This window comes from Astatotilapia calliptera, chromosome 7, assembly GCF_964374335.1.
Source record: "Astatotilapia calliptera chromosome 7, fAstCal68.1, whole genome shotgun sequence".
Lineage (NCBI taxonomy): Eukaryota > Metazoa > Chordata > Actinopteri > Cichliformes > Cichlidae > Astatotilapia > Astatotilapia calliptera.
In genome coordinates this window covers 223,159-239,769 of record NC_137428.1, presented here as the reverse complement: position 1 = coordinate 239,769, position 16,611 = coordinate 223,159, and the positions used below count along the sequence as shown (strand labels likewise).

General features: G+C 43.9%; 1 protein-coding gene across 2 annotated transcripts in view; it reads right to left on the bottom strand.

Moving 5' to 3' along the window:
• LOC113024982 (sodium channel protein type 4 subunit alpha B-like) overlaps positions 1 to 16,611 on the bottom strand; it is a 53,817-nt gene that overhangs the window by 6,988 nt on the left and 30,218 nt on the right. For both annotated transcript variants that reach the window (XM_080304026.1, XM_080304025.1), the window contains 7 exons: positions 15,738 to 16,022; positions 15,530 to 15,583; positions 15,285 to 15,422; positions 15,063 to 15,167; positions 8,219 to 8,489; positions 2,268 to 2,883; positions 1,994 to 2,138 (listed from right to left, as the gene is read on the bottom strand). In XM_080304026.1, coding sequence (XP_080160152.1) covers positions 1,994 to 2,138; positions 2,268 to 2,883; positions 8,219 to 8,489; positions 15,063 to 15,167; positions 15,285 to 15,422; positions 15,530 to 15,583; positions 15,738 to 16,022 — 1,614 coding nt within the window. The remainder of the gene's footprint in view (positions 1 to 1,993; positions 2,139 to 2,267; positions 2,884 to 8,218; positions 8,490 to 15,062; positions 15,168 to 15,284; positions 15,423 to 15,529; positions 15,584 to 15,737; positions 16,023 to 16,611) is intronic.

The window sequence follows — 16,611 nt, the reverse complement described above, 5'->3', positions numbered from 1 at the left end:
CTGGCTGACTTCTGGCATGATAAGACGTGTGTCATCCAGATATGGGCCAGGCTTGGCATAGCTGGCACTGTTTATGCGATGGCATGCCATATCTGGCTCGATTGTGGTTTGGTTTATGTGGCCCAGGCTCATAGAAAACAAGCCTGGCTGGGTCTGACAGCTGCAGGGAGGAAGGACCTGCGGAAACGCTCCTTCATGCATCGAGGATGCAGCAGTCTGTCACTGAAGCAGCTCTGCAGTTCAGCAACATTTACATGCATGGGCTGGGAGACTCTGTCCAAAATAACATCTCTGATGGACAGAGTCCTTCTGTCTCCCACCACCTGCACTGGGTCCAGGGTGCATCCCAGAACAGAGCCGGCCTTCCTGATGAGTTTATCCAACCTCTTCCTCTCAGCTGCCGATAAACTGCTGCTCCAACATACCACACTGTAAAAAATGACAGATGCCACCACAGAGTCATAGAAGGTCTTTAAAAGCGCTCCCTGGACTCCAAATGACCTCAGCCGCCTCAGCAGGTAGAGTCTGCTCTGACCCTTCCTGTAAAGAGCATCAGTCCAGTTTATTATTTAGGTGAACACCTAGGTACCTATCCACAATGGGCCAGACACCCCATAACTCCCACCAGGTGGGAGTCCACTATCCCAATGGATGTTCACCGGTGTCAGTGTGGTGGGTCTGCATCTCCGGAAGTCCACCACCAACTCCTTGGTTTTCCCGGCGTTGATCAACAGGTGGTTCTGCTGGCACCAGTCCACAAAGTCCAGAGTCCGCTGTCTGTACTCTGAGTCGTCCTCACCTGTGATGAGGCCGACTATGGCAGAGTCGTCAGAGAACTTCTGTAGGTGGCAGCGTGGGGAGTTGATGGAGAAGTCTGCAGTGTAGAGGGTGAAGAGGAACGGTGCCAGCACAGTTCCCTGTGGGGCCCCCGGACTGCAGACCAGCGTGTCTGTGAGGTAGTCCAGTATCCACTGGGACATGTGGTGGTCCATTCCTGATAGCTCCAGCTTGTCCCTCAGAAGTTGTGGCTGGATGGTGTTGAAAGCACTGGAGAAATCAAAGAACATGATCCTCACAGTGCTTCCAGGCTTCTCCAGGTGAGTCAGAGCTCGGTGCAGGAGGTCGATGATGGCGTCCTCCACCCCGATGCCAGGCTGGTAAGCAAACTGCAGATCCAATGAAGACAACACCAGGGGGCGCAGATGGTTTAGAACCAACCTCTCGAGGGTCTTCATCAGACCTGGATGACCTCTAATTTTCTGCTTCTAAATTCAGATTAAACTGAGGGTATTGTACGTTATACAAAAATTTTTAGTACCATGGTATCTAAGCAGATTCTTACTCTGGAGGGCAATGCTTTTGCCACCAGTAATGCTGTGAGGAATCTTGGTGTTGTTTTTTTGACCAGGGTATATCCTTCAGTAGGCATATAATCTCTGACTCTTTTCCTCAGCGTATCTTTAGTCATGCCTACCTGGTAGCAACACCTCCCTCAGCCTGTTTGGGCCCGGAGGTTTTCTTCCCACTTAAAACAAGATCTAGAGTGTGATTAAAGTGGTGGGTGGGTTCTTTTACAGTTTGACAGAAGCCAATTGAGTCAAACAACAGATTAAATGCCATGTTGAGGCTGTCATTTTTAGCATCTACATGGATGTTAAAATCACCCACAATAATTATTTTATCTGAGCTGAGAACTAAATCAGATAAAAAGTCTGAGAAATCAGACAGAAACTCTGTGTAAGGCCCAGGTGGACGATAGATGATAACAAGTAAGACTGGTTTCTGAGTTTCACAGCTGGGGTGGACGAGGCTAAGCATCAGGCTTTCAAATGAATGTCTGGGTCTTTGGTTGATTAACAAGATGAAAATAAAGAGGAAACCTAAAATTCTTCAGTAAACATTTAAGGAGAAGACTTTAGAGTGGTTTTAGTTTAAGCAAACAGAGTTTAAGAAACATATCAAAATGTTGGCAGCCCGTCCCAGGTGACCTTACCTGTGTAGTAATTGTGCGCAGAACATCCAAACAGCTGATCTGGTCTCCAGGAAACAGAGGCAGATTCAAGTGAGTCAGTTTTATGGTGTTTGGTTTGGGAATCCTCAAAGGATCCTGGAGACCATCACAGAAGTCTGCCAGCTCACTGGGGAACACATTAGAAAATATTAAAGTCCATTAGAGACTATTAGACTGTTACAGTGGAGTCCATTATAGTGCAGAACCATTTTTGATTAGTGTTAAGGTTAGAAACCGTCACCGAGCTCAGTCTCACCTGTACTGTATGACCTGCGAGCCACTGGGGTCAAATCTCCTCCAGGTTTCATAAAACATCTGGAGGTGATCATCACTCAGCATCTCAGCGTCCTCAGGGCTCGCTGTGTTGAAGAGCTCCAGGATGACAACGATGAACAGGTGGATCACCAGCAGGCAGAAGAGGAGGATGTAGGAGCTGAAGAAAACAATCCCCACCGTCGGGTTGGCGCAGTTACCAGGCTCAGGTAATTGCAGGTCGCAGTCTGGAGGCGTGTTCATGATGGGACTCAACAGGCCGTCCCACCCCGAGGACGTGGTGATCATAGTCATGCTGATGATGCTGTTTCCAAATGTCTTGAAGTTAAACATGTCATCGATCATCATCTCATGCTTCACGTAGGCAAAGTTAAACATCCCAATGATGGAGAATGTGTACACAATTAGGAAGAAGAGCAGGCCGATGTTGAAAAGGGCAGGAAGTGACATCACAAAGCCCATAATCAGCATCCAGATCCTTCTGGCAAACCGAATGTGAGGGAACGCTCCACATAAGGTGAACAAACGACCCAATCGCATAACAGAAAAGAGAGAGGGACTGACGAAATATTTTTCCAAGATGTCAGCTAAGAAGAGACCTGCAACAACAACAACAACAACTATTTGTATAGCACATTTAAGACCGAAGGTACACCAAAGTGCGTCATAAAAATGTTCAAACATAACAGATATGAGACCATAACAGAGTACAAATAAGCTAAGAATTGAGAAAAGCTGGTTAAACAAAAATACAGATAAAATAAGAAATAAAACATCAGAGTGTATTTTAGAAAATAAAATCACTGAGTATTCATAAATATAAAGTGGGGGTATACATACAGTGGTACATCAATAGAAGATAAATAACAGCTGGATGAAATATAGGGAATGTGCACTTGACTAACCGAAAACGCTCGGCCACACAGCTAAGTTTTTAACTGTGATTTAAATGAATGGATGGAATCAGAGGCGTGAACGGCAGCAGGAAGATTGTTCCAGAAGCTAGGGCCTGCCAGGACAAAAGCACGGTCACCTCTGGTCTTTAGCTGGGATCTAGGCTGCACCAAGAGTAACTGTCCTGATGATCTTAGGGCTCTCCTGGGGATATACGGATTAAGGAGTTCAATGAGGTAGCACGGCGCAGTATTGTTTATGGTTTGAAAGGTGAGCAAGAGAATTTTGAACTCCATGTGGTATTTGACAGGGAGCCAATGCAGGTCAGCGAGGACTGGGGTAATAGAGGCAAACCTTCTGGTTCCAGTCAAAAGGTGTGCCGCAGCATTCTGGACAAGCTGCAATCTATGAAGAAGGGCAGAGACCAAAGTAAAGGGAATCACAGTAGTCTAATCTAGAGGTCAGAAATGCATGGATAGGTTCTCAAGGTCCTATGTAGTGCTTGGCCTTGGATATTTGACGCAGTTGGTAAAAACTAGATTTAACTACCAAGGATCAATGTTCCCTCTAATGTTTCACGTGTCTGAGCAAACACACAAACTCCCTGAGCGTCCCTTGGACCACTGTGAGCACCAGCAGACGTGTGCACTGTGGTCACGCCAGCATCTAATCCATCCAATTTACATGGTTTATTAAAGTAATCAAATTACAGCATTTACATTTATCTTAGACGACTTTTAATTAACTGCTTTAGGCCACTTACAATGTTTTAGAAAAATTGGTTTTGTAGCATGTTAACACTATTGGAAGTAAAAATAACTTGAACTCCAGTTTTGAAAACACAACTTTCTTTTTTTTTTTTTATAAAGCTCTGACTTGTATTATGAGTATGACTCTGTGGGAGAGAGTCCTGTAACTCTGTCTGCAAAATACAGTAAATAATGACCAATGTTGGGCAATTAATTATTTAGTTACTTCTTCAAAAGAGTAACTGAGTTATGCAAACAACAAAGTTTTTTGCAGCTGTTTACCTAAAAATGCAGCCAAAGCATTTTTTTAAACAAACATTTCAAACTATTTACAGAACAATCAGCTGTTCTGCATCAAATCTGATGCCACACAAATTATTTGTGCCGCTCCAAAAAATAATTTCTGTCCACTATGAGATGAAGGAGAACAACAGCCTGATACCTGCAGGCCTGACAGCAGCAGATGTATCACTGCTGTAACACCTGTAACACTCAGCAGGCGCCTCATTGTTCTGACACACAACAACACTACTGACTACACTACACACTAACTACACACTAACTACACACTAACTACACACTAACTACACACTAACTACACACTAACTACACACTGACTACACACTAACTACACACTAACTACACACTAACTACACACTGACTACACACTAACTACACACTAACTACACACTAACTACACACTAACTACACACTGACTACACACTAACTACACTCTAACTACACACTAACTACACACTAACTACACACTGACTACACACTAACTACACACTAACTACACACTGACTACACACTAACTACACACTAACTACACACTAACTACACACTAACTACACACTAACTACACACTCCAAACACGCTAAACATCACAAATCTCAAATCTCTCTCTCTTCCCCCCCCCTCCCTCTCCCCGCCTCTCTCTCCCCCTCTCCATCCCCCTCTCTCTCCCCCCCCTCTCCCCCCCTCCCTCCCTCCCTCGTATAATTCTGAATAATCAGTGACCAACGCATAAGCCGCTGGTTGTGATTATACATCTTGGAGAGGAAAACTAAAGGGTTGTGATCTGTGAATACTTGGACTGACCTCTGACCTGACTCTGTATAGACTTCAAAATGTTGCAAGGCCCACAACAAAGCAAGGGTCTCCTTTTCAATGGTAGAATACCTGAGCTGGTGTTTGTCAAACTTCCGAGAGAAGTAACTCACAGGATGGTGATTTCTGTTTTCTTCTTGTTCAATATAAGAGAGTTATCAGAGAGCCAATCTTTGACCTCTCTCAAACACTCTAGCAGACAGTGTACTGATGACCAAACATCACCAGAGAGCCGAAAGTAAATTTGAATATCATCAGCATAAAAGTGACAGGAGATATTATACTTCTCTAAGACAGAGCCTAGGGGCAGCATATACAATGAAAACAACATAGGGCCCAACACAGATCCCTGGGGCAAACCACAGTAGAGGGGAGCAACAGAGGAAGAGCAAGTAAGTATGTAAGACCTGTCCGACAGATACGATCTAAACCAGTTCAAGGCATTACCCATTATGCCTACTGTGTGCTCAAGCCTCAATAGGAGGATATTATGGTCAACCATATCAAAGGCAGAGGTCAAGTCCAATAAAACTAAGAACGTAGAGCACTCTGAGTCGGCAAATAAAAGAAGGCCATTAAGGACTCTCAGCAGCGCTGTTTTGGTGCTATGGCGTGGTTTAAAGCTAGACTGGAATTTATTGCTGATATTATTTGCATCCAAGGAGGCCTGCGTCTGTGAGAGGACCATCTTCGCCAATGCTTTAGACAACAATGGAAATAACACAGACACACCACACTCTTTCTTCTGCTTTTGATGCCTTTCAACACCATCAGGCCAACCCTCCTGGGTGATAAGTTAGCAGCGATGCAGGTGGATGCTTCTCTGGTGTCCTGGATTGTTGATTACCTGACAGGAAGACCACAATATGTACGTCTCCCACAGTGTGTGTCTGACAAGGTGATTAGCAACACAGGGGCACCACAGGGGACTGTCCTCTCCCCCTTCCTCTTCACCCTCTACACCACAGACTTCAGCCACTGCACAGAGACCTCCATCTTCAGAAGTTCTCTGATGACTCTGCGGTGGTTGGATGCATCAGCAGGGATGATGAGACAGAGTACCGGGCTGTGGTCGACTCCTTTGTCACGTGGTGTGAGCAGAATCATCTGCAGCTCAACGTGGCAAAGACCAAGGAACTGATCGTGGACTTCAGGAAGACCAGGAAACACTTGACCCCTGTTTCAATCCAGGGGGTCAGTGTTGACATTGTGGAGGACTATAAATACCTTGGAGTACACATTGACAATAAACTGGACTGGGCTAAAAACACCACAGCACTTTACAGGAAGGGCCAGAGTCGTCTCTATTTTTTGAGGCGACTGAGGTCCTTCAACATCTGCCAGAAAATGCTGAGGATTTTCTATGAGTCTGTTGTGGCCAGTGCCATCCTCTATGCTGTTGCATGCTGGGGGAGCAGGCTGAGGGTCGCAGATGCCAACAGACTTAATAAACTGATCCGTAAGGCCAGCAATGTTGTGGGGATGGAGCTGGACTCCCTCAAGGTGGTGTCGGAGAGGCGGATGCTGTCCAAGATAAAGACAATGTTGGATAACACCTCCCACCCACTCCATGACATGCTGGTCAGTCACAGGAGCTCGTTCAGTGAGAGACTGAGATTACCCATGATGCACCACTGAACAACACAGGAAATCTTTCCTGCCTGTGGCTCCCGGTACAACGCATCCACTTAACACACTGTTTGCTGCTATAACTACACATGTTTCTTTTTCAGCTATTTATTTATGAGTGACTTATGTGTGTATGTATGTATATATATATATATATGTATATATTGTACTATTCTTAGTTAGTGTATTGTCTGTCTTGTCTTAATGTTGGTTTATAATGGAGCACTGTAACAAAAAATAATTTCCCCCAGGGATCAATAAAGTATTCTGATTCTGATTCTGATAAGTGGAGGTTTTCCACACAGGCCAGGTTTGGATTTGGGTTTTTTTCCCCTTAATAATGACAAATATTTTCATTGTTTGATCTGCAACATGTAAGTGTGACAAACATCAGGAAATCAGGAAGAGGGCAAAGACATTTTAAACTGCAGAAACGATGACACAGACTGACTTTAGAGTAAAAACAGGGAACGTTGTACTTCCTGTTACAGCCCAGAGGTGGGACCAAGTCATTGTGTTGCAAGTCTCAAGTAAGTCTCAAGTCTTTATCCTCAAGTCACAAGTCAAGTCTCAAGTAATGTCAGGCAAGTCAGAGTCGAGTCTCAAGTCACTGGTGTAAAAGCCCGAGTAAAGTCACAAGTCTGAAACTTTGAATTTCAAGTCCTTTCGAGTCTTTAAAAAAAAAAAACGAAAAAAAGCATGTTGCAGTTATGCTAAATGTAAATATTAGACCATGTAATTTTTAAATCTGTGTTTTTCTCAACACATGATGAAATAGTGAACTTAGAAAATATACACAAATTGTGAAATTGTACCTCTTTAAAATGCAGCTCAATTAAACCTAGCTCCAAGAATAATTTTCACCGACAGTTCTGAGATAAGCTGCATGTTATTCTTGGATGCGCTTGTAGGACCGGCTTTAAAATAGCATGACAAAAATATCACACACATTAAAAAAAACTGTATCACCAACGGAGCCTGGACAACATTTGCTAGTTAGATGAAGTCATGAAGCCCCGCCTACCGTTCTTTATACAACTTCAACTGTGATTCTCTACTTGCATGTTTTGCATATTGCATTTCGGTTTTTTGTTGACTACTTCATAGTTTATGTACCTGAAAAAATTAACTCCTTGCAGCATTTTTGAGCGTTTTTTTCCTTTTCTTTTCTTTAAAAATCTGGTTAATTTGATTGGCTGTGCTACAGCTCACGCACACATACATACATACGGAGTGTGGTTTGAATAAATAAATTGAATTAATGGTGCACACTTTGCATGTTAAATTTTATATTTGGGGTGAAACATCAAGTCTTTTCAAGTAAACCGGTTCAAGTCCAATTCAAGTCCCAAGTCATTGGTGTAAAAGTCCAAGTCAAGTCACAGTCTTAGAACATTTTTTCAAGTCAAGTCTAAAGTCATAAAATTAATGACTCGAGTCCAAGTCATGTGACTCGAGTCCACACCTCTGTTACAGCCCGCAGACATTTGCAGTAACTAACCAAACTGAGATCAGATAAGAAAAGAAGATTGTTTCTGTGTGTAGGACTCACCTATAATGGACAAAGTGAGAACCACAAAGTCCACAATGTGCAAGACATTTCTGAAGTAATGCTGTCTGAGTGCAATGATCTTCAGGATAAACTCAACAAGGAAGATGGCCACAAGGATGAGATGGATCCAGTTCAGGACAAGTGACTTCTCCTCACTCTGATCATCAGTCTCCACCATTAGAACCACCATGTTGAAGAAGATAACCACCACCATGAAGATCTCAAAGTACAGAGCGGTGACCAGGTCAAACAGCCAAGCCAGGCAGCAATTCTGGAGACAAAGACGTAAGCTTTAAACACTCCGGCAGTCAGTTGGTTTGCTGACACTGCAAATAGTTTTCAGTAAAAACCCTCTTACAGGAGAAACTTTGTGATTCAATGTTATCTTAATCACTGCTGAAACAGAATTTGTTTCTTCACCTCCACAGTAGGAGGCAACAGGCTAATATATGAAGGCTGGTGTAAGAGTCTGATTGACAGCTGATGACTCTCTCTACTGCACAAAATGAGACTCGTCCTTACAGTCATTAATCTGACAGCTCTAACATTCATTACCTTTATTACTGCAACGCCTCCATACGTGCCTTCACGTGCTACATATGAACATATATCCATAAGTATCTGGACTCTGATGCGTATTTTAGTGTCTGCACACCGTGAGTTTTAAAGGTTTGTAAAAATATTCCATCAACTGTTGTTTCATGCAGTCCCCCGTTTTCAGAGGCTCAAAGGTGACAAACAGTAAAGCCCATTCCCTCATTATTCAATGAAAGTTTGAGCAGTTACAAAACCTGAAACTGATTCAAGGTGTTGTATTTAGGATCAGAGCATCTAATTGAGTCAAGGGGATTCTTGAGGAGGTTGGTGAAACTCTTTGAAAGTCTACGATCAATACAGAGAGTTTACAACAAGATGCAAACTACTGGTTACACTCAAGAAGTGCTAGAATAGATTTTACCAGAAAACATCTAAAGGAGCGTGTACAGGTCTGAAAAACATCTTTGGGCCGATGGAAGCGAGATGAACTTTCAAATCAAATCACTTTTATTGTCACATCACATGTGCAGGTACTCTGGTACAGTACATGCAAGTCAAATTCTTGTGTGCGAGCTTCACAAGCAACAGAGTTGTGTTAAAATACAATAACATAAGAACAAGCAAAATATAAGAATGGGTAAATCTGAGAATTATATGAATAAATATATGTACAGTATAAGAGTGTATGTGCATTACTGAATGTGTATACTAAATATAAATATCTACGTGTGTGTGTGTCTATACATATTTTAAAAATTAAATAGAATAAACAATAAATAAAATAGATAAAATATACAGAGGTTGGTAGTTGGACATGTGCAAAACAGTGGCATTTATATACAGTGTGGAGTGCATAATGTTGAAGTTCCAGTAGTGAAGCTGAGGTGTCTATGACGTGTTCAGCAGTCTGATGGCCTGATGGAAGAAGCTGTCTCTCAGTCTGCTGGTACGGGACCGGATGCTGCAGAACCTCCTTCCTGATGGAAGCAGTCTGAACAGTTTATGGCTGGGGTGACTGGAGTCCTTGATGATCCTCCCCGCTTTCCTCAGGCACCGCTTCCTGTAGATGTCCTGGAGGGAGGGAAGCTCACCTCCAATTATCCGTTCAGAGCACCGCACTACTCGCTGGAGAGCTTTGCAGTTGTAGGCGGTGCTGTTGCCATACCAGGTGGTGATGCATCCAGTGAGGATGCTCTCAATGGCACAGTGATAGAAGGTCCTGAGGATGCGGGGGCTCATGCCGAATCTTTTCAGTCTCCTGAGAAAGAAGAGGCGCTGCTGCGCCTTCTTCACTGTTTTGTTTGTGTGTACTGACCACGTAAGATCCTCAGCCAGGTGTACACCAAGGAACCGGAACCTGCTCACTCTCTCCACAGCAGCGCCGTTGATGGTGATGGGGGTGTGTACTTCTCTGCACCTCCGGAAGTCCACTATCAACTCCTTTGTCTTTGCGACGTTGAGGGTGAGATGGTTGTCTTGACACCAGTGGGTCAGGGCGCTGACCTCCTCCCTGTAAGCCGTCTCATCACCGTTGGTGATAAGACCCACCACTGTAGTGTCGTCCGCAAACTTCACAATGATGTTGGAGTTGTTAGTGGCCGTGCAGTTGTAGGTGTAGAGTGAGTACAGGAGAGGGCTCAGTACACACCCCTGTGGAGCACCAGTGTTCAGTGTGATGGGGGATGAGGTGATGCTGCCCAGCCTTATTCATTTTATTCACCCCAGTTTGAATAACACCTTGGGACTTGCGCCAGAAAATAAAAAAGTCAGTAATTCTAATAGGTTTTAGGTTCAGGGGATTTACGCAAATTTGCGCAGGGTTAGTAAATCTAGTGTTAAATTAAATAAAATTAACTATAGCTAAGAGGCAAACCAGGTTGCTGTGCGAATCGGTTGATTAAATTATTGCAGTTACAGCGCAGACCTATGATTGTTGGGAGCAGTTCTGATTGTACAGTCTGACAGCTGCAGGGAGGAAGGACCTGCAGAAACGCTCCTTCATGCATTGAGGATGCAGCAGTCTGTCACTGAAGCAGCTCTGCAGCAACATCTACATGCATGGGGTGGGAGACTCTGTCCATCAGAGATGTTATTTTGGCCACAGTCCTTCTGTCTCCCACCACCTGCACTGGGTCCAGGGTGCATCCCAGAACAGAGCTGGCCTTCCTGATGAGTTTATCTAACCTCTTCCTCTCAGCTGCCGATAAACTGCTGCTCCAACATACTACACTGAAAAAAATGACAGATGCCACCACAGTAAGAGCTGCCAGTTTGTCTACCATGGTGGTGACCATGGTGGCCATTTAGAAGTCGGCCATCTTGGATACAACTTTTGTTTTTTCAATAGGAAGAGAGTTAAGTTGGCTACAATAGGTGACACGGGGGAAAGGACGCTCTTTCGAGGATTCCAATGTTCACATGTTGGACAGAGAGGACAGATGTTTAAAAGAGGAGTGAAAGAAGCCATTTACAGTGGGGCAAAAAAGTATTTAGTCAGCCACCGATTGTGCAAGTTCCCCCACCTAAAATGATGACAGAGGTCAGTAATTTGCACCAGAGGTACACTTCAACTGTGAGAGACAGAATGTGAAAAAAAACATTCCATGAATTCACATGGTAGGATTTGTAAAGAATTTATTGGTAAATCAGGGTGGAAAATAAGTATTTGGTCACCTCAAACAAGGAAAATCTCTGGCTCTCACAGACCTGTAGCGTCTTCTGTAAGATGCTTTTCTGTCCCCCACTCGTTACCTGTATGAATGGCACCTGTTTGAACTCATCATCTGTATAAAAGACACCTGTCCACAGCCTCAAACAGTCAGACTCCAAACTCCGCCATGGCCAAGACCAAAGAGCTTTCGAAGGACACCAGGAAAAGTATTGTAGACCTGCACCAGACTGGGAAGAGTGAATCTACAATAGGCAAGCAGCTTGGTGTGAAAAAATCAACTGTGGGAGCAATCATCAGAAAATGGAAGACATACAAGACCACTGATAATCTCCCTCAATCTGGGGCTCCACGCAAGATCTCATCCCGTGGGGTCAAAATGATCATGAGAACGGTGAGCAAAGATCCCAGAACCACACGGGGGGACCTGGTGAATGACCTGCAGAGAGCTGGGACCAAAGTAACAAAGGTCACCATCAGTAACACACTACAACGGCAGGGAATCAAATCCCGCAGTGCCAGACGTGTTCCGCTGCTGAAGCCAGTGCATGTCCAGGCCCGTCTGAAGTTTGCCAGAGAGCACATGGATGATACAGCAGAGGATTGGGAGAATGTCATGTGGTCAGATGAAACCAAAGTAGAACTTTTTGGTATAAACTCAACTCGTCGTGTTTGGAGGAAGAAGAATACTGAGTTGCATCCCAAGAACACCATACCTACTGTGAAGCATGGGGGTGGAAACATCATGCTATGGGGCTGTTTTTCTGCCAAGGGGACAGGACGACTGATCCGTGTTAAGGACAGAATGAATGGGGCCATGTATCGTGAGATTTTGAGCCAAAACCTCCTTCCATCAGTGAGAACTTTGAAGATGAAACGAGGCTGGGTCTTCCAACATGACAATGATCCAAAACACACCGCCCGGGCAACAAAGGAGTGGCTCCGTAAGAAGCATTTGAAAGTCCTGGAGTGGCCTAGCCAGTCTCCAGACCTCAACCCCATAGAAAATCTGTGGCGGGAGTTGAAAGTCCGTGTTGCTCGGCGACAGCCCCAAAACATCACTGCTCTCGAGAAGATCTGCATGGAGGAATGGGCCAAAATACCAGCTACTGTGTGTGCAAACCTGGTAAAGACCTATAGTAAACGTTTGACCTCTGTTATTGCCAACAAAGGTTATGTTACAAAGTATTGAGTTGTATTTTTGTTATTGACAAATACAGCGGGGAAAATAAGTATTTGACACATCAGCATTTTTATCAGTAAGGGGATTTCCAAGTGGACTATTGACACAACATTTCCACCAGATGTTGCCATCAAGCCAAATATTGAAGTCATACAATCAAATCAGAACATATAAGTATACAAGTTAAACCATAATAAATAAAGTGAAATGACACAGGGAATAAGTATTGAACACACTTTATTCAATACTTTGTAGAAAAGCCTTTGTTGGTGATTACAGCTTCTAGACGCCTCTTGTATGGATAGACCAGTCGTCTGCATTGCTCAGGAGTGATTCTGGCCCATTCTTCCACACAAACGGTCTTTAAATCTTGAAGGTTCCTTGGGCCTCTTTTATGAACTTTAATCTTCAGTTCTCTCCATAGATTTTCTATGGGATTTAGGTCAGGTGATTGACTGGGCCATTCAAGCAACTTGATTTTCTTTCTTTGAAACCACTTCATTGTTTCCTTGGCCTTGTGTTTGGGATCATTGTCTTGCTGAAATGTCCACCCTCTTTTCATTTTTAGCTTCCTGGTAGATGGCAGCAGATTTTTATCCAGAATGTCCCGGTACATCTCTCCATTCATCCTGCCTTCAATAATATGAAGTCTGCCAGTACCCCTTGCTGAAAAGCAGCCCCAAACCATGATGCTTCCACCCCCAAACTTGACTGTTGGTATGGTGTTCTAGGGGTGGTGAGCAGTGCCATTTCTTCTCCAAACATGGTGTGTAGAATGACTGCCAAAAAGTTCAATTTTGCTTTCATCTGACCATACTATAGTCGTCCAATAATCCACAGGCTTCTCCAAATGCTGTTGCGCAAATTTTAACCGAGCCTTGACATGCTTTTTGTTCAGCAATGGAGTCTTGCGTGGTGAGCGTGCATGGATGCCATGGCGGTTCAGTGCATTGCTTATAGTTTTCTTTGAAACAACAGTACCTGCTGATGCAAGGTCTTCCTGAAGTTCTGTCCGAGTGGTTCTTGGCTCTTGGAGAACCCTCCTGATTATTCTTTGGACTCCTCGGACAGGGATCTTGCGTGGAGCACCTGATCGTGGCAGGTTTATGGTGAACTGATGCACTTTCCATTTCCGGATGATGGCCCCCACAGTGCTCACAGGAACATTCAGCATTCTGGAAATGCACCTATAACCATTCCCATCAAAATGCTTTTCAACGATAAGATTACGAAGATCTTGAGAGAGTTCTTTGCTTTTACCCATCATGAAGTCTTTCCTGTGTGCCTTCTGGGTAATGAGGAGCCTTTATAGGCCATCAATTAGGACTAAAGCAGCTGATATCAATTAGTACTGATAGGGGACAGGATTTCTCTATCAATACTGACAGATTTCAGGTGATCTCCTGGCTTTCTATGTCATTTTGCCCCTTGTTATCTCCATGTATTCAATACTTATTCCCTGTGTCATTTCACTTTATTTATTATGGTTTAACTTGTATACTTATATGTTCTGATTTGTTTGTATGACGTCAATATTTGGCTTGATGGCAACATCTGGTGGAAATGTTGTGTCAATGGTCCACTTGGAAATCCCCTTACTGATAAAAATGCTGATGTGTCAAATACTTATTTTCCCCGCTGTACTTATTTTCCACCCTGATTTACCAATAAATTCTTTACAAATCCTACCATGTGGATTCATGGATTTTTTTTTTCACATTCTGTCTCTCACAGTTGGAGTGTACCTCTGGTGCAAATTACTGACCTCTGTCATCATTTTAGGTGGGGGAACTTGCACAATCGGTGGCTGACTAAATACTTTTTTGCCCCACTGTAAGTCCACCTGGAGTTTACAACTCTCTGCCATCTATAATCCAGTTCTGAGATCCCTCCCCAGACGCCTTAACACCCACTCACATCCTGGGCCATCTGGCCTCAGGAAATCACATGACAGGGTGGGGCCGGGTTTCACCATGAGCTCAACCGAAACCCTGGCTGATTGTGACCCACACCCGTTTTCACACCTTGGCTCATGTGATTAGGCAGAGGATCATCAGGGGGTCCTTTGTACCTCTTTGGGGGGAAACTCCCACTGGGTTTCAATCTGGGACTCTCCACCATTTGACCTTAGAACTGAAGACGCTTCTCGGATGAGAGCTGAAACGTCTTCAAACAACTAACGGTTCTCTTTCCAAGCTCCTTAGATTCCCATTACTTTGGCATTTTTCACAAATTCAGCAAAAGAGCTCAAAGATACAACTTGAAACTGGTTGTTTCCTGAGTTGTGCATCATGTGTGGACACAACATTAGTTCATCCCTTGAGTTAGGAGCCTCTTTTGTGCCTGAATGGGTCAGAGTTGGGTAATCTTCTGAAAGTGGTCGGGTACAAGGACTGGGCTAAAAATGAAAATCAGCCAGCAGTTGACAAAGACTGAAGAACTATATCTGAACTGACCTGAGGTTGTGGAACAGTTTTGTTGCGTTTTTCAGAGAATCGTTTCTTTATGGTGCTCAAATATTTCTGCTGCTGGTCCGTCACAAAAACATGTTTCCCTCCGAAGTAGAGATGAGAGACAAGAGCAAAGTTAACTGACAGAAACAGGAAGAACGAATTCAGCCAACACTGTGGAGCTTCTACAGACTGATGCCCAACTGTGTGTGTGTGTGCGTGACCTATCTTGTGTCTCTGCTGGTGGATCGTATCAATGATGACTCTAATGAAGAGGTTCAGCGTAAAGAAGCAGCCGATGATAATGAAACAGATGAAGTACAGGTACATGTACACATTGATCTCGTAGTGCGGCTGGTCTTCCACCTACACACACACACACACACATACAGTGGTTTTAACACACACACACAGTAGTAATATACCAGTAATAACAGCAACAGTAACAGTACTGATCCAGCGTGTATACTGACTTGTCTGGAGTCCACAGCTGCATACATGATGTCCATCCAGCCTGAAGACGTCCCCTGACCCACAATCAACACAGAGTTTCATTAGAAAAACAATGAATTCAAGCTCTATTACTAAATGATACTGACTTTAGTTAGCTTGGTTATGTTTTTTCCACACAGTTGATGGTTTTATGCATTCTAACTAACAAGTTAGAGTGTTCACACTGACCATGATCAGCAGCGACAGGAAACCCATCCCCACATTGTCAAAATTAAACGTCCACGTCTTCCAGTTGACCTCAGAGAAATTCTGATCCATCAGTGAAAAGCATTCAGTCTTGTTGTTCACCACGTAAAAGGAGAAAAGCTCCTCTGAAGTCTCATTGTAACAGTAAGAAAACTTTCCTGCAAACAGATTCACTCCTATCACGCTGAAGACAAGCCAGATGACCAGAATCACCAGCAGCATGCTGAACATGGAGGGCAGCGTCACGGCAAGCACCTTCAGCACCACCTGCACACAGACAGAGACAAAAAGGTCTCTGCTGTGAATCAGCTCACATCCAGTTAATAAGCTGCCTCCACGTTGGCTCTCCATCCAACAGGACTTTAGTTCTGCCAGGAAAGTTCACTATTAGCTACTGAAAGACCTGAAAACCTGTAAACAAAAACTAAGCAAATGATATACAACGTAAACAATCATTCAACTTGGGGTGTAAATTGTGTGACATGCAACTGGCTTTATACTAGGGTTACAAGGCATTGATAAGTCCTGGTAAGACCAGTCGCCTCTCACACCTCTGTCATTAGGACAGCTACACCCTGGGGAACCCAGTCTTGTGCCTGGCTGAGCAAACGGAGCACAGCCGCCAGTCTGTGGAGTAACCTCCTCAAGTATGGACAAACTTTCCTCTGAACGTCAAAGGACAGTGTGTTCTTTTTGTGTGGTCATACAGATTTGGGAGGCTGAATAACAGGTTGGCGATTAAAACTCACAAATGCAGACCTGCACGCATTACTGAGACAAAAGTGATAAAGTCCTTCTGCTTACACCAGCGATTAAAATACCTGGGCCACGTCTGTAGGATGGACAACCGAGAAAT